Genomic DNA, 15,120 nt, shown 5'->3' on the forward strand with positions numbered 1-15,120 from the left:
TCTTTAAATTTGCCATTGCACCGAGAAAATAGTGTACTTTTGTTCTGCACATAAACAACGCGTTCTCTTTCTGGCTGCGCCTGTCACGCTGATTAGTCATTTGGAGCTAGCAATCTAGAGAAATCAAAGCTTCTTCACGTTGAGAAATCAGGAAAGGAGCAACTCGGAAGCTGTATAGTCATAACGCTACTACTATAGAGGTCACTGCTAGTACTATAGAGGTCACACTAGTACTATAGACTACTGCAAAACTGTGGCTTCAAAGGTGGTTCTCCGAGGATGATAAAGGCCATCATGTGAAGATACGTCCTGTGTGGTTTACGATGAACAGTGTTACCGCAATAGCAATATAAAACAACCTACGTGTCTGAAATTCTTTCCAATGCGTGCAATAACATCGTTATGGATTCCACAGCATTCTTTATTTGGCAGACGCATTCAGAAAGTCAGATGCACAGATCTGACTGGTCAAACACATACAAATACCACAGTCCTGAATTTAAGGTAATAAATGCTTGTGCCTGTGTCAGAAGCTTGAATATGACAACAATTATCAAATTTCACGAAGAAGTGAGTTTTCCGTGATTGGCCCACGAAAACCTATTCTTTTTACGTTAATTACTTAGCAGACAGCCAAGCCTAAGGTTTCTTGTGATTGCTTTAATTAGCGTTAAGATGAGCAATACGTTTCCTGAGCATCCCCGTTGTAGCATTCACTGCGCCAGCCCCTTATCTTAACAAATCCATGGCTTCGCAATATTGCGTTGATACTTAATAACTCTTGTTTAGAATAAGGCTAAGTGTCACATGAACACAAGTACAACTTCCGGACTTCAGCTGCCCGTATCAGAACTTTCAATTAGAAGAGGTACATATTGTACCTGATTTGTTCCTCGGGTTACCGTTTAATGTTTCTACAACAATTCTAATAGGCCACCATCGTATATTGAGAAACTTAAGAGAATTGATTTAGCGTTCCAGTGACTTTCTTCACAATGTTAGCTTATTTAGTTCACGAAGGAGCACCTTATGAGTTCACCCACAGTGTCACCATATTAATTACCTACTTAGTTGCGGCTACACAGATTTTGTTGTTATTTGGAATGCAAGATGAATCGAACAAACAATCTAAGCCATAACTGCGTAGCACGTGTTCGCAGTAGACAGCGTAAGTTAAGCTCACCGACGACATGAAGACGCACCGTCGAATTTCTTCGGGCACCGTCACGAAACACGGCTGTGCACGTGTACAGACCGGCGTCCTCGAAGCGTACGCTGTTCACCTTGAGACTGGCCGGGTGGCCGATAATGGAGAAATAGGCCCGACCCACCCAGCCATGGCCAGCTGAACGGTTGACCTGCAAGAACACGTGCATATATAAAAAAGTGTTGATGCAGGTGCCGTACAAGATATTTCTCCAACTAGCCCGCCACAGCGTCCTAGCAGCCAAAATGCCTCCAAAGCATGCAAAAAAGGACCTCGGCCCGTCGTATTCTCGATGCGCACACGGGCATGCCTTCAAATATGAAGTAATTAGCCGAAAGACATTGCATAAAGCCAGCGGCGTTAACATTTTTTGCGGGGGGGGGGGGACCTCTTAGATTTGAGGGGAGGGGGGCACATGTCAGATGTGGCCAACAGTACTGTATGGAGCACAAGACGGGCATTTTCTGAACTTTCGTCGGGACCAGCTACAAAACTTGACAAGAACATTTAGCCAACTTAAGCCATTGTGGTCATCAAAGTTCAGCAATATAATGTGCAAAGTTGGTAGGCAGTGCATGTGTTAGTGGGAAAAGCTCTTCTGATAGATCAAAAGAGTCATCAAAAGAGCTAATAATTTGGCCCAGCCACCTTGCATTTGTTTTCTACTATCAATTTTCTGGGTTTATTACAGCTAGAATTTTCGAGGGAAGAAAAATTGTTCCTGTAATACTATAATGGTGGGTAATTTATCAAGGACGTAAAATTACATTCCATAACTGAAATATTGTACGTACGAATGAACAAACGCATCGATCGAATCAGTATTATACTTTTAAAACAACCCGCACAACATCTGAATATAGAAAAAAAAAACATCCCATATTTTCAATTGAAATAGTACCTTCTAAACAAAAAAAATTATTACGCTTTACTTCAAACAATGATATCCGAGTTAGTTCCTATACATAGTTAAAAATACTGAGGTATAGATATAAAACAATAACTTTGTCAACAAACAAGAATGTATCAATAGCAATTGAAATGGTTTAATTCGTTACTATATTCCTTAGGGTAGTGTAGGCTGTTTCTTTTTCTGCATGGAACTTCAAACTCAGGGATATAGATCAACATAAATTGTAGGACCATACGCGCCCCTGAATGACACACTCTTTCCTCTAATAGCCATAAACGATGCCTACCTGTAACAAGTTGTTCCCTCGTGCTCCCGCGGAGCTCGTAGCGCCGGAAGCCATAGTGCCACCACCCACGGTTCCACTAGAGATGGCCTCCTTGCTGACAGTCGGGTCCGGCCCGAAGTCCACTGTGTATATGGGTTCGCGGCTTGCTGCTGCCGCGCGGAAACCGTAGCCTAGAGAGGGTCCCGCGCCACCGGAACTGTGAGACTCCCGTTCAGCCGTGTGGTACCAGTGCACGAAGGCCAGGGAGTCGTTGGAGAGTGCGTCCCTTAGGTCGCACGGGAGCTCCGTCTGATGGCCCTCGCGCACGATGAGGCGCTTGGAAGTACCTGCGAAACGAGTGTTCGAGGGAAAGGTATAGACTTGGCAGCATAGTATTTTTGCGTACGCACGAAAATACACAATACTCCTGTGAAAAGTTCACTGTAATGTCCGCTAGTTGTTGTGTCATTGAAATTATCGCAAGAACACGTCGCATGGCACCAAACTAACCTACTATAATAAGGCTTCATTTACTGCGTGGAGGAATACAAAAGATAGAATAAAAACACGTTGATTTTCGGCAATTATAACGAAACATTCAACCCTGTCCACCGCGACCGTCTTGAGTCCATGTACAGACACACCGAATAAGCACGGCTCACGTTTGGTACATCGTTTTCTCTCGTCTTTAAGGCGGTGTGCACTATAGTTGCTTCAAGTTTTCTCAGAAGTTGATCCTTATTTTTGTATGAAGCAGGGCGCAGAACACGTGTGTTTTCAGCTTCAGCCAATACGCTTAAGTAAGACCCTCCACAGCTTTTCACGGTCCACGTGAGCGAGTGGTTCGAATTGGTTGTTCTTTTCTCAACCCCATGCGCATCTGAACGAAAAAAACAAGAAACGGATCATGTGGAAGATAGTTTTTTGATTAACTACAACTACGTGATGTTTCATGAACTTTTTGCCATGCTGCTTATGTTCTGGCCTGTGGCCAGTAGCCATGCGAAAATGCGTTGTAGTTGGGCGCATTCACAGCGTAAGAGAACAAGATGGAAGCGACCATCCGGTATTCTTCGAAATAAGAACGTGGCAGCTACAAATGAGAATTTATTGCCCAGACCGGCGGGCTTCTGCACTTCTTCGAACGAGGATTCTCGTTGTGTAATCTTGACTATGCGGTTCTTGGGGCGAGGTTGCTAGCGTTGTGCCTTCCTCGCAAGCGCCGAAAATCGCAGAGCCCACCAGACGTGACTAATTCATGCATGAATACCCTAGGCTCTCACGGTTGCTCGTAAGACGTCTCGAGACTTTTTACCGCAAAAAAAAGTTCGCAAGTTCTTTCGCTTATTTTTTTTTAGTTAGCAAACTTTATTTTGGCTTTGTTCGCTGACTGAGCTCTCAGCTCTTGCTTTCACATAGGCCTGTCTGCCTTGCCAATGTTTTTCGGTTAATAGCCACAGAGTCTTTTTCGGACGTATTTTCTACCAGTTTCCATTTCTCTCTTGATGTCTTTGATACGATGTTCAGAATTCTTCCCCTCTGGGTTAATTAGGTTTCGGCGTACAGAACGTGCTTGTTTTCGCTGGTTTGAGCTTTTTCACTGTTCCTTAAAGTTCTAACTAGTTCCTAGTACTTAACCTACTAGGTCAGCACGACAGCGGAAGGAAAAACGATCTTTGTTTATGTACACTCTTAGTCTTCCTGCGTTTTTTTTGTCTGTGAACGTTTTCAGTGGGTTATGTTTCGCGTTAACTCTGCTATACCATCTATGTCTGCCGAACATTTTCCTGCTGGCTGTAAAAAGCGATGTAATCTTATTAGATATTCACTAGTATAGACATGGAGGCGGGAACGGGTGGCTTGACTGAAATTATATCCCTCAATGACTGGTGTCATCTACGCAGTATGTTATGACAATCTGCATTTACGTAGAGTTGAATCTATGGTGCTTGCGCTATAACTTGTGCAGTCACTATTCGGGTCATCTCAATTACCGATGCTGCTTTGTCGGCCTGCTGGAGCTAGATAATCTACTGAACTGTTGCAATGTATTTCGCAATCGCCGCTGCACTTGACAAGTTCATGAATAACTTCTCACAACCCTCTCACCTCTAAATGATCTGTTTGGGGGTGAGAAGATCGATGCCCTTCCTGGTAGTTCCGGCATTATATAGAGGTGGAACATCAACACTGGTGCGTTGAGGCAGATATCTTTGAATGCACTCGAGTATCAATGTGAGGACGTTATTAGGCTCATAGCAGTGTTTGAGATGACTATATGGCACCGCTTCTCGGCAAGAAAAGGTGGAGCTCACTCAGATTGACTCAAGAAATATATTTTGTGTTTAGGGCTTACGCAGACACATATTGACCAAAAATGCCTTTAAGTGGGCTACTAGCCACTGAGGCCACACTCCATAGGCTCGCGGCTATCACAATGTTACAAATGTGTAGTATGCGGCTTCCTAACAGTACTTCACTACACATACAGTAACATCCGATGCGTAGTAAACGGCAAGCTGAAGTGATGAGACTAAAGCATGCGCAGGAAGGAGCACAATGAGCTGCATAGAAGAGATGAATTTGTAATGGTTGCTACACTACACAGCTCGTTTTGACCGTGAACCAGGAGAATAACGACTCGCAATCACGCCATCCCAGAACGCAAGCCTTGTTCCTAAAGAAGACGACTGAATTTCCCGGTTCTCAGGTCAAACAGTAACTCCGCAAAATGGTGGCGATGCTATTTTGTTCTTATCTGACCTCTTTCCCAACGCGCTTATGGGCTTCTCGATAAGTGAAAAAGTGAAAATGAGGTCTTGACTCACAATTTAACTTGGAAGATCAATTGTTTCAGTTGATGTTCTCTCAAGATAGCAATCGTCTCCATTATATCTCGTTTTATTTTTTTACTTCTACCAAAACCTAACGATGAAAAACTTTTTCTTTCACAGAGTTCTTCAAATTTTTCAATGAAGACAGAAAATGCCCCCGTGAAATATTCAAGATGTGCTTACAAAGGTACAAAAAATATATTTTGCTGAAACCGCGCTGATACTGTTTTTTAAGGGAGTTGGTATAATTTCTTCTGCCATTCGGAGTATTCTGGCCAAACTTCTTTCCTTGAATATTAATATAGCGAAGCATTTCTTTGCGTACCGCGGCCACTTTGAGCATCACTATATCTATCTATCTATCTATCTATCTATCTATCTATCTATCTATCTATCTATCTATCTATCTATCTATCTATCTATCTATCTATCTATCTATCTATCTCTCTATCTATCTATCTATCTATCTATCTATCTATCTATCTATCTATCTATCTATCTATCTATCTATCTATCTATCTATCTATCTATCTATCTATCTATCTATCTATCTATCTATTTATCTATCTATCTATCTATCTATCTATTCAGCCGACTACGTCTGGGTGCTTTCGTGATCACCCCCTTTATTTTAAGTAAGTAAACTTAGTAAGGGAAGATGATGAATGTTACTCACAGGTGATGACAAATCACGCTAGTGATAATCTCGTCGCGTATGTCTTTAAACCCTCTTCACAAGACCTACGGCACATACCTGCAGGAGGGTATGTGCCACAAGTATACAAGTATGCCCCACTGGTGATTGGTAGTTTATATTTACCCAGTAATGGTGAGATAAGGCATGGCTAATTTTAAAATGCGAGCGCAAACAAAAATTTTACCATGCGATGGATGCTAACAATAAATGTCGGGACCCCAGCAGTAACCAAACCCTAAAATTCTGCATGGCAAGCAGTATCCTACTCCAGAGCTACGCCAGGTTTCAGAACTACTTTTCATTTAGACCCTAGCATTCGTGAAACTTCAACTTTAATGGCAGTCTTGACTACCCAATTTTCTAAACACTACATATATGTACGCCTATTATACACTCATCATGTTGTGTTAACGTTAACTAGGGTTGGGCGCCATCCGCTTAAGTTTATTCATGTAGCAGTGTCCAAGGCTATACTCGTGAACACCAGTGCTTTATATCAACATACCGCTTCTGTGTTTGTATTTATGTTTCCATTAGCATCGTTACGGCCCTCTAAACAACTGGGTATACGAAAAATGTATGCACATGTTCAACGTTTATCTGCGAGTGTATTTTTTCATATCGTCACTGCCGCTTCGTAACGTGTCGCGAAATGAAAAATAACAAGACAGCCATATCTCATCCACGAACTTCACATAAAATCAATTCCCATGGTAGGAGAATTCTGTCAAATTTTAATTACCAAATTTATTCATCACATACTTGTTTACCTAGACATATACACGGGAGTGATTTTATTTGGAGACCTAACATACGTGATTTTTGTTAATAAATTAGGATATTATGTAGGACTCACTGCGCAGCATCTCAAAAATTTTCTAATGCTAAACTGTTCTCAGTGCGAACAATCATTCCTAAAACTTGAAACAACTAAATCTCAAAAGGGCGTTTTGACGGAACGAATAGCCACAATGACAAGAAATATTGAGGGTGCCAGATATGGCGGGATCTTTGTCATCCACGTCCACTGCTGATACAGTAGTTTGCTGATTGCTCGGAGAGCTGCTGCTGACAAGGTCTTACCGAGTTCGCGTATTTCTGCTGCAGAGGAGCTGTTAAGCCAGCTGTTGGCCGTGTATTGTATACAGAATATTATCACCTACATGAGCCTTCACAAGCTTTCCTCATCCGCTTCTTCATCGGCGTCCTTTGATGGGTGAGGGGGGGGGGCGACTGCATAGATCTTGTTCTCTCTTTGTCTCTCTTTATATATATATATAAATATATATATATATATATAGGCGTGTGTGTGCGCGTGTGTGTGTGTGTGTGTGTGTGACTGTTTATAGCAGGTTTCCACAGCCCTAGTATTTATAATTCCTTAGTAAACTGCGATTTGCTCGTGACAGCCACAGCTGAGGTGACGAATTACAACCGATGATTACTGAACTGGCCGCAGAAAGCTGCTGAGTCTGTCTCACAGCTAATATACAAAAGACTAAAATGATGCGCACAGTCACGGCGGAAACAGTCCCTTGTGATATAAAGTGCAAAGACAAAAGCTCATTTTTCATCTTGACTTTCACGACAAAGTGCAATGTGCCCCATTCATTTTCATTTTTCGACTGACCCAACACGGTGTCTCCTAAAGCTGCGTCCAGACAGCTTGTCGAATACCGACTGCGCCAGCTAAATTTTCGATGGAGGCACAAATGCTGAAAGCCTGTTTGCTAAGATTCGGGTGCCCGCCAAAGAACCCCGGTTGTCTAAATTTTCAGAGCTCTCCACTACGGCGTCTGTCATAATCAAATGATTATTTTGGGACGCTAAGCCACCCGTATCAATCATTCAAATATACAGGTTGCGGAACACCCCGTGAATGGAACTATGAACCAATATTGCTGTACAATACGTGTCTATTTTACTGATCTCTACGTCGGTAGGTTGAAAACACGTCTGTTTTCAGAAATACTTTAAAACAGTTAACTCCAAGAACACAAACAACAAAGTAGCTGGCTCTGCTCGCCTCACTAAATGTAGGTCGTGCAAAGTTCCCAACACCATGTCAATTTCGTAATGTCAAAATGTAGTTGGTAGCGTCCCCTGTGAAAAGTCATATCAAATTATTAGCAAACATTGTGGCGTGTAAATGCTTGTTCTACTGTAACTAGCTTGAAATCTCAAGTCTGTGTGGGCAGTAAGTAGAGAGACTCGCAAATGCTGGATGAGTGGCATTTATTGCGCTTTTTTGAAGCATCCTGGAGAAAATTATTACACAGACACTTGTATTGCACTCACCACGCATTAAGACATCGGAATTTTCTGTGAAGCAGGAAAGCACCCACTATGCCATTAATCCTTATTCGGTGAAAAAGTCCGCTTCCCGCTAAACATCTGAAAGATATTACGTTCACTTTGCTGTTGCGGTGACTAATGACAATGAAGCCTTATGAATCAGGTTTTGTAATAGTTTGAAAGATTTTAATGATCCACTAGTTTTAGAGTTGCCATGGTGTGGCACCTGGTCCTTATTTTGCTGTCCCTATTTTACTAAACCGGCTGTATAAAGTGATACTTTTTGTGACGTCAAACCTCCTAGAGTCAGTTTGCAAAGACGTTTGAAGTACCGGCGTGAGTCGTCGGTACGATTTTCGGCGCCCATGCACAGGGTTCTGGTTGGAGTGCAGATCTATCCTGAATCTTTTAATGATTTCGCTTTTTTCTCATTTTGTGTAGTAGTGATTAAGGATGTCGGGGGCGGCGGAAAACCACGGCGCCAAAAATGAGTGCTCTTGTTATCTTTTATTAGTCCTTGGTGTCAAAAAAAAAACTACGAGTCAAATAGTTCCCGCTTTCGAGTCGACTTATGTGGAAGCATAACGGACGTGCAATTTTTTGTTTTTTTTTCTCTGTAGTAAATACTTCACATACCTTGCCAGATGAAAGAGTAAGTTCACAGCATTCTGCCGTTTTGCCACACTTTCTCAGACAAAAATCATAAAAGCACACACTTAGGAATCTTGCAGAAGTTCCTCGTGAAATATTACGCACTTTTTTAAAATACCAAATCATGCTCTTCTTTCCGCGACAGCCAAAGTGAAGGAGCCTTCGCCCGCGGCAATTGGTTGAAGCGCTAAAGCATTCCATTCTTGCACACGCAAAAAAGAGTAAAACCCGAGTCGAATATCTGCAGCCCAAGAACTATTGCAATGCTCATCGCTGCCGAACTCGAGCTCAATATTATTTTTCTCGAGGTGCCAAAACGATGGCTGATCGTGAAGGCGCTTTCCATCAATTTATCTCTCATAGTATAGTGAATCGAAAAAAAAATAAAACAACACGGACAAAAGAAATGCTGGGACCAAAAAACAAAAAAGGAGCACATTCACAAACCTTGAGCTAAAAAAAATGAGGAACCACACAGCAATACTTGAGCCGGAATACCTACTTTGTGCTCTCTTCATTTCTTGCTAGCATTTGAAACTTCCGGAGAAGATCAGAGTTCTCTAAATAAGAAGTGACTTTGCCGAAGAAGCAATTTCCGCCTGTTGTACGTTCAGCTCAGCGGAATTCTCCATCATATTGCGGAAGTGTTCGCGTGATGGCTTGAAAACCAAATTCCTCATAAAACAAACCACAACACGAAGAATAGGTGAAGCTCCAGGGAATCAATAACCCCCGTACATTATTTGTTTGTTTTTTTCATTTTGCTTCATAATAAAATGCACTCCATGACCATGAGAGAAAGAGGTCGGACTGAGCGCGTTTTGCAGCTTTTGGGGCGCCACACCGAAACGAAGAGCGTGCCACAAGTGCACCCATCATGATCGTTCTCCTCATCCACCTACAATCCGCGCGCTTGCGGCCGGCGTTCCCAGCGCGTGGAAGCCAGGACAACGAACATCGCAGGGACAAAGCTCGTATCTGAAAGTCTTCGTCCCTGAAAGAATGTGCTGCAAAAAGAACCACAGCGGTGGTGTCTAATGTGACGCCACATGAGAGGACGAATATGTGGTCGTTTTTGTCGTCGTTAAGTGCCATCGGTTCACAGGCGACACCCGGCGCCAGCAACGTATATAGGCACCACTAGTGAGCCACATTTATTTAAAGCAGTTCAAGCAACCTCGAGTGCTTTCTTATGGCCTCGATGATTGCATATAACTGTCATGTTCAGCTACATGCCAAATTATACTTGGTTTCAATGCATTGCGTATGCTGCAAAAGTGTATCCTTTTGCTTGTACAACGAGTCTCATATCACAATGTATTTATTCCGATGTCTTATTGCATTAACCTAACATAGTTTTTAGGGACTGCATATGATAAAAAATTAAAATATAAATGACTTTCTTTAGATGGTAAAGCCTAATTTTAAGCGTGGCAGATGACGTCATACCCATATTAGTGTGTCACACCCATACTAAAGAGCTCAAGGAATCTTCTTTTCTCAAAATAAAAGTGTTTTTGTCTACTTTATGAAGCACGCTGTATACTTTATTCCACGCTGTATACTATTAGGTAATCTTGTATAGGTTTTAAAACAAAAATACATACTTTTAAGGGTCATGAGGCCTTACTCCCGTATTCCAGAACGTCTCTTCACTAAATGTTTCACCTTCAAGTGAAAAATACCGATAGAGGCGTCATCTATAGGTAGGGTAAATCACTGCATATAGACAATATTCTGCTGCAATTCTCGAGTAGCGCAGCGTCTTTGTCAGCCGAGCAGTGGCGCAGTGCTCATTTCTGTCAAGTGAACAGCGAAGGTCGAGTCTATGGGCGTTTGTGAACACGGGGGTTAGCTTTAGTGAATCACGCTACCATACGCTCAAGAAAACTGCTGAAAGACAGAAATAAACTCGCGAAACAGGGTTTCCATGGAAACACAGTGTATACTTCTCGCCTTCTTGGAACGTCGGCTAGTCATGTATTATTAAGAAAGGGTGCCCGAATAAATGACAAGTCTCACTCTGATTCTGACAGAGGAGCTCGTTGCTTGATTCATTGCGTGACTCGACTGGGCGTTTACTCTTACCATGTTCATATTTTGCTTACTTGTGTGCAGTTAAGGACAGAGCCGCAATACCTAGTAGAAGGTTTTCGCTCTTAGTGGCGAGATCGAGCAGCGGAACGGGCATAAGTTGCAGCGCTCTGAACCTGTGATTCAAGTTAGCTTCGCAAGCGCGGACGCAAGAAAATCAAAGTAGGCACTACAAGCAGTGATTGTATGGTATGACATGTGCTGCTGGTATGTGCTGGAAGTCTTTTCCCATAGCATGAATTCCAGGTTAGTTTATGCACCACCCTCTATTGATCAGGCGTACGTCGTCAAACTGCATACGGATAATTTTTTACACCGTCTTGGCTTTATTTAGGATAACTCGGAAGACATTCGCTTTATTACTAAAATATCTTACTAGAGGGTTTGAGTAAAAGCCACAATGGCGGAGAGAAGGTATGTATTGAAGCCAGTTTGTTTGCATGTTTATGTGAACCTCATCCGTATGCCATGCTTTTGCGTCTTTATTGCGCAGCCTTGTGTAACAGGGTAGCCTTAACGCCGAGCGTTTTTTGCTTAACGGGGATCATAAATGGTGCCATTTTGAAGCTGCAAACGCTGTTTTTGTCCACGTCTTTTGTTTCACTCCCAAAACACTGGGACCCATTTGTCTGGCGTGACATGCAGCAACTTTGATGAGCAGGCGAATGAGAACAGAAAGAGAAGAAATGAAGACTGGAATAGAAAGAAAGACAAACTCAACAAAATTCCACGCATCTGTACGAATTTGATGATGACGAGTAGGCCAATTTGGATCCTACGGTCCACAATGTCAACCTAGAAGTAGGCGACTAGTATAAAAGATGAGCAGAGGAACGGTGTTACGTTTGGCCCGGCAGTTCGTATTAGCAGACGCCATTTAGAGTGCACAAGTCTGCAAGAATGCTTTCACTCCCATATCAGCACCCGGTCGGAAGCAAAAAACACGACGCTGTCCTGCAGGTGGCCCCGGCAGTTCGCTGTGGCTGGGATACAATGAACTCGACGGTAGCTTCGCGAACAACCTTTTTGTTGAGTGGAGTCGAAAAGCGTGAGACGGCATCACTGATGCAGTTCTCATGGAGTCAACATCTCAACTGAGCCATTGTCGCCTACGCTGAGCCGTGACAAAGCGCTGACGGTTCGGAAGCGTGGATGGCGTCGCAGTAGCAGTTCTCAATAATGAAGCACCTGAACTGCTGTGTCCCAGAAGGTTCTAGAACACTGTACCTAAACGCAGCCATGAACTGCTGTTGACGTTCGTGTCAGCGGCCATCTTCCCCAGAGAGGAGCTCAACTTTCCCCCTCCACCGAACTCTACCTCCTCACCCTGCGATGTGTTCAAGACGTGGGCTGGGTGCGTCATAGTGTGGTGCGCTCATGTTACCCTTTGGACATTTCCGCCCCTGTTCCTCATCAGCCTAGTGGTTCAATGTCTGCACCCTTTCTGGTGAGTGAGTCACTGAGATTTAACGTCACCTGGTTCGTGGCAACAGTGATCACTGCCTTTCTGGGCAGCAATTTACAGAAAGAAACGATGGGCTATAAAAACCGAAGACTGACTGAAACACTGTACATACTTACTGAAACACTGTACAGTTTCGTTTCACTTCCATCTTATAAATAAACATACGTTCTGCCTTTGCAAACGCGTCTCCTCTCTGGCGAACATCGCCGATGTGGAGGAAGGTGGGGAACCAGCTACCATAAAGAAACCCGCCGTACCCCATCTCGTTCTGTTCGACAGCGGTGGGATGCCATCATCTCCGACTCCCTCACAACTGGTGGCAGAGGTGGGATGCCATCAACCCCGAGCTCATCATTACTGGTTGGCAGCGGTGAGATGGACCTTGCCACATGGTGTAGTGTGGTGGTGAATACTTCGTCTTTGCTTTTACTTTCAAGGCTTCATTTTCGAAGTGTTAGTGGAATAGAAGCTGAATTAAGTGTGAGTTAGGGAGATCACATATTTTTTAGTATTGAGTGAGTTAGAAGAATTGCCTAATTAGGTGTGAGACGAAGAACCAAAGTAAAGCTGCAGTCATGAGGTTGAGGTCAATGCTGATAGATGAACTTTTGGCTGCGAGTAAGGATCAAAGTATTGAAGTAGACGAAGGAATGAATGAAGAGGGTACAGATTTAGAGGTGGATTGTTCGAGAACCCAGTGAGGAGGAGATGAAAGATGCAGTAGGGACTTTAAAAAAACAAGAAAGAGAAAGAAAAGAAAGGAAAAATTGGAACGAGAGAGAAAAAAATGGAACGAGAGAAGGAGAGAGAGGAGTGGAAGAAGAGAACAGAGCAAGAAAACGAAGAGACAAGAAGAGCAAGAGAGCGTTTAGGGGGGCCTTGAGTAAATTCGAGAATCCATAAATTGAGACAAGGTGGAAATATAGAGCGTTATCTAACCTCTTACGAGAAGGCTTGCACTCAACTAGAGCCCCTTGAAGACTATTGGTCTATTGCCTTTTAAGTGTTCTTCCTTGACACTTGATCGATAGGGTAGAATAGGTTTTCGAGGAGGAGATGAAAAAGCGGATGATTCCTCGCACAGTCGGAAGAGATAATAGGCGAAGCACGAATGAGAAATGTTGATATGTCCCTTTAAAATCAGCACAGCGTTATGAGGTGGAGGTAAATGATGCCATACATGAATTCCGTGTCATGACTATCATGTTTACACGTGTCGTTTACCTCCGTCATCTATTCACGTCACGTGATACCAAATTTAGTATAGGTGGAGCCACCAAAACGGCCGCGAGCACGCTACGAGCGTAGTATGTTGTCATGTTCCTACATGACACGCGTGTCAGGATTATCATAATTGCACCAGTCATATATTGCGTTATTCATTGACGTCACGTAACGCCAAATTTGGTATATGTGGAGCAAGCAAAACAGCCAAAAGCACATCATGAGGGCCCAATATACTCCCATGTAGCGTTGACGCGCGCGCAAGCTGGGCACAGCGACGCTACGTTAACAAAACGTGAGCACTCTATGGTCTGACGCCAGGTACGACAAGCGTCCGTTGGCACGGCCCGGCGGCAACCGGCGTGAAATGCAACATGCTGCATATCGTGCCGATGCGTTACCAACACAACACTGCATCTCTCTGTTTTCGTGACGGACGGTTGCCGGACGCGCTGAAACGCGCATGCGTAAAAGCAACGCAGTGCGGCATGCGAGTGCGAATGTATAGCAGGACCGGCGCCTGGTGTGGCAACGCCAGGGTGACGCGACGAAATGAACGCCGAAGAGCACGCGCGCCGCGTCACGTTGAAATGTATTGGTGCCTTGACTGTGGCATGTAGTCATGTGCTCACAAGACACGCATCTCATGATTATCATATTTGCACCAGTATTATACTTCCGTCATCCATTCACGTCCCGTTATTGGTGTAAGTGAAGGTGGCGAAACGGCCACCAGAGCAACATGCGCGTACCTTGTAGTCGTGTTGTTACATAATACGCATCTCAAGATTATCATGTTTGCACCAGTGTCATACCTTCTTCATCCATTCACGTCCCGTAATACAAAATTTGGTGTAAATGAAGCTAGCGAAACGGCCGCGAGCGCATCATGAGCGTGAAATGTAGTCATGTTGTTACATAACACGCATGTCATGATTTTTATGTGAGGGTCTGTCGCTTGTGTTCGGCTTGTAATCATGTCATACCATACCAGTTTTGCAACATGCCATGTGAACGATACCACCGCAACAGCTGCAGAACCATAAAATGTAAATCATGACATTCATGACATACATGTCAAACTTTTCATGTTATGACTAGTCAAATGAGTTCTTCAAGCAATAATGTTATGCGATACCAAGTTTGGTATCAATATCATTGTCGAAACAGCCAGGAGAGCTAGAAGTCGTAGGCGGCTAGATAGATAGATAGATAGATAGATAGATAGATAGATAGATAGATAGATAGATAGATAGATAGATAGATAGATAGATAGATAGATAGATAGATAGATAGATAGATAGATACGCTCAATGTCACCGAAGTTCGCTAAGAAATGCTTCCCATTTTATAATTGTGGAGTAGCTGAGAAACCTTTGCAGCGATGCTTCGTCACTAAAGTTAAGAATAAGCATATCGAGCACTACAGGCTTACAAACGCTCTTGCGGAGAAAAACGCGTCTCCTCACTGGTGA

The 15,120-nt window shown here is 43.3% G+C and overlaps 1 protein-coding gene across 2 annotated transcripts in view; it reads right to left on the reverse strand.

Annotated features, from left to right (window-relative positions):
* The window catches only part of LOC119177828 (neural cell adhesion molecule 2-like), a 196,620-nt gene that overhangs the window by 37,590 nt on the left and 143,910 nt on the right, over positions 1–15,120 (reverse strand). For both annotated transcript variants that reach the window (XM_075887458.1, XM_075887457.1), the window contains exons 2-3: positions 2,407–2,732; positions 1,184–1,358 (exon numbers count right to left, since the gene is read on the reverse strand). In XM_075887458.1, the coding sequence (XP_075743573.1) occupies positions 1,184–1,358; positions 2,407–2,732 (501 nt within the window). The remainder of the gene's footprint in view (positions 1–1,183; positions 1,359–2,406; positions 2,733–15,120) is intronic.

Source organism: Rhipicephalus microplus, chromosome 1 (assembly GCF_043290135.1).
Source record: "Rhipicephalus microplus isolate Deutch F79 chromosome 1, USDA_Rmic, whole genome shotgun sequence".
NCBI lineage: Eukaryota > Metazoa > Arthropoda > Arachnida > Ixodida > Ixodidae > Rhipicephalus > Rhipicephalus microplus.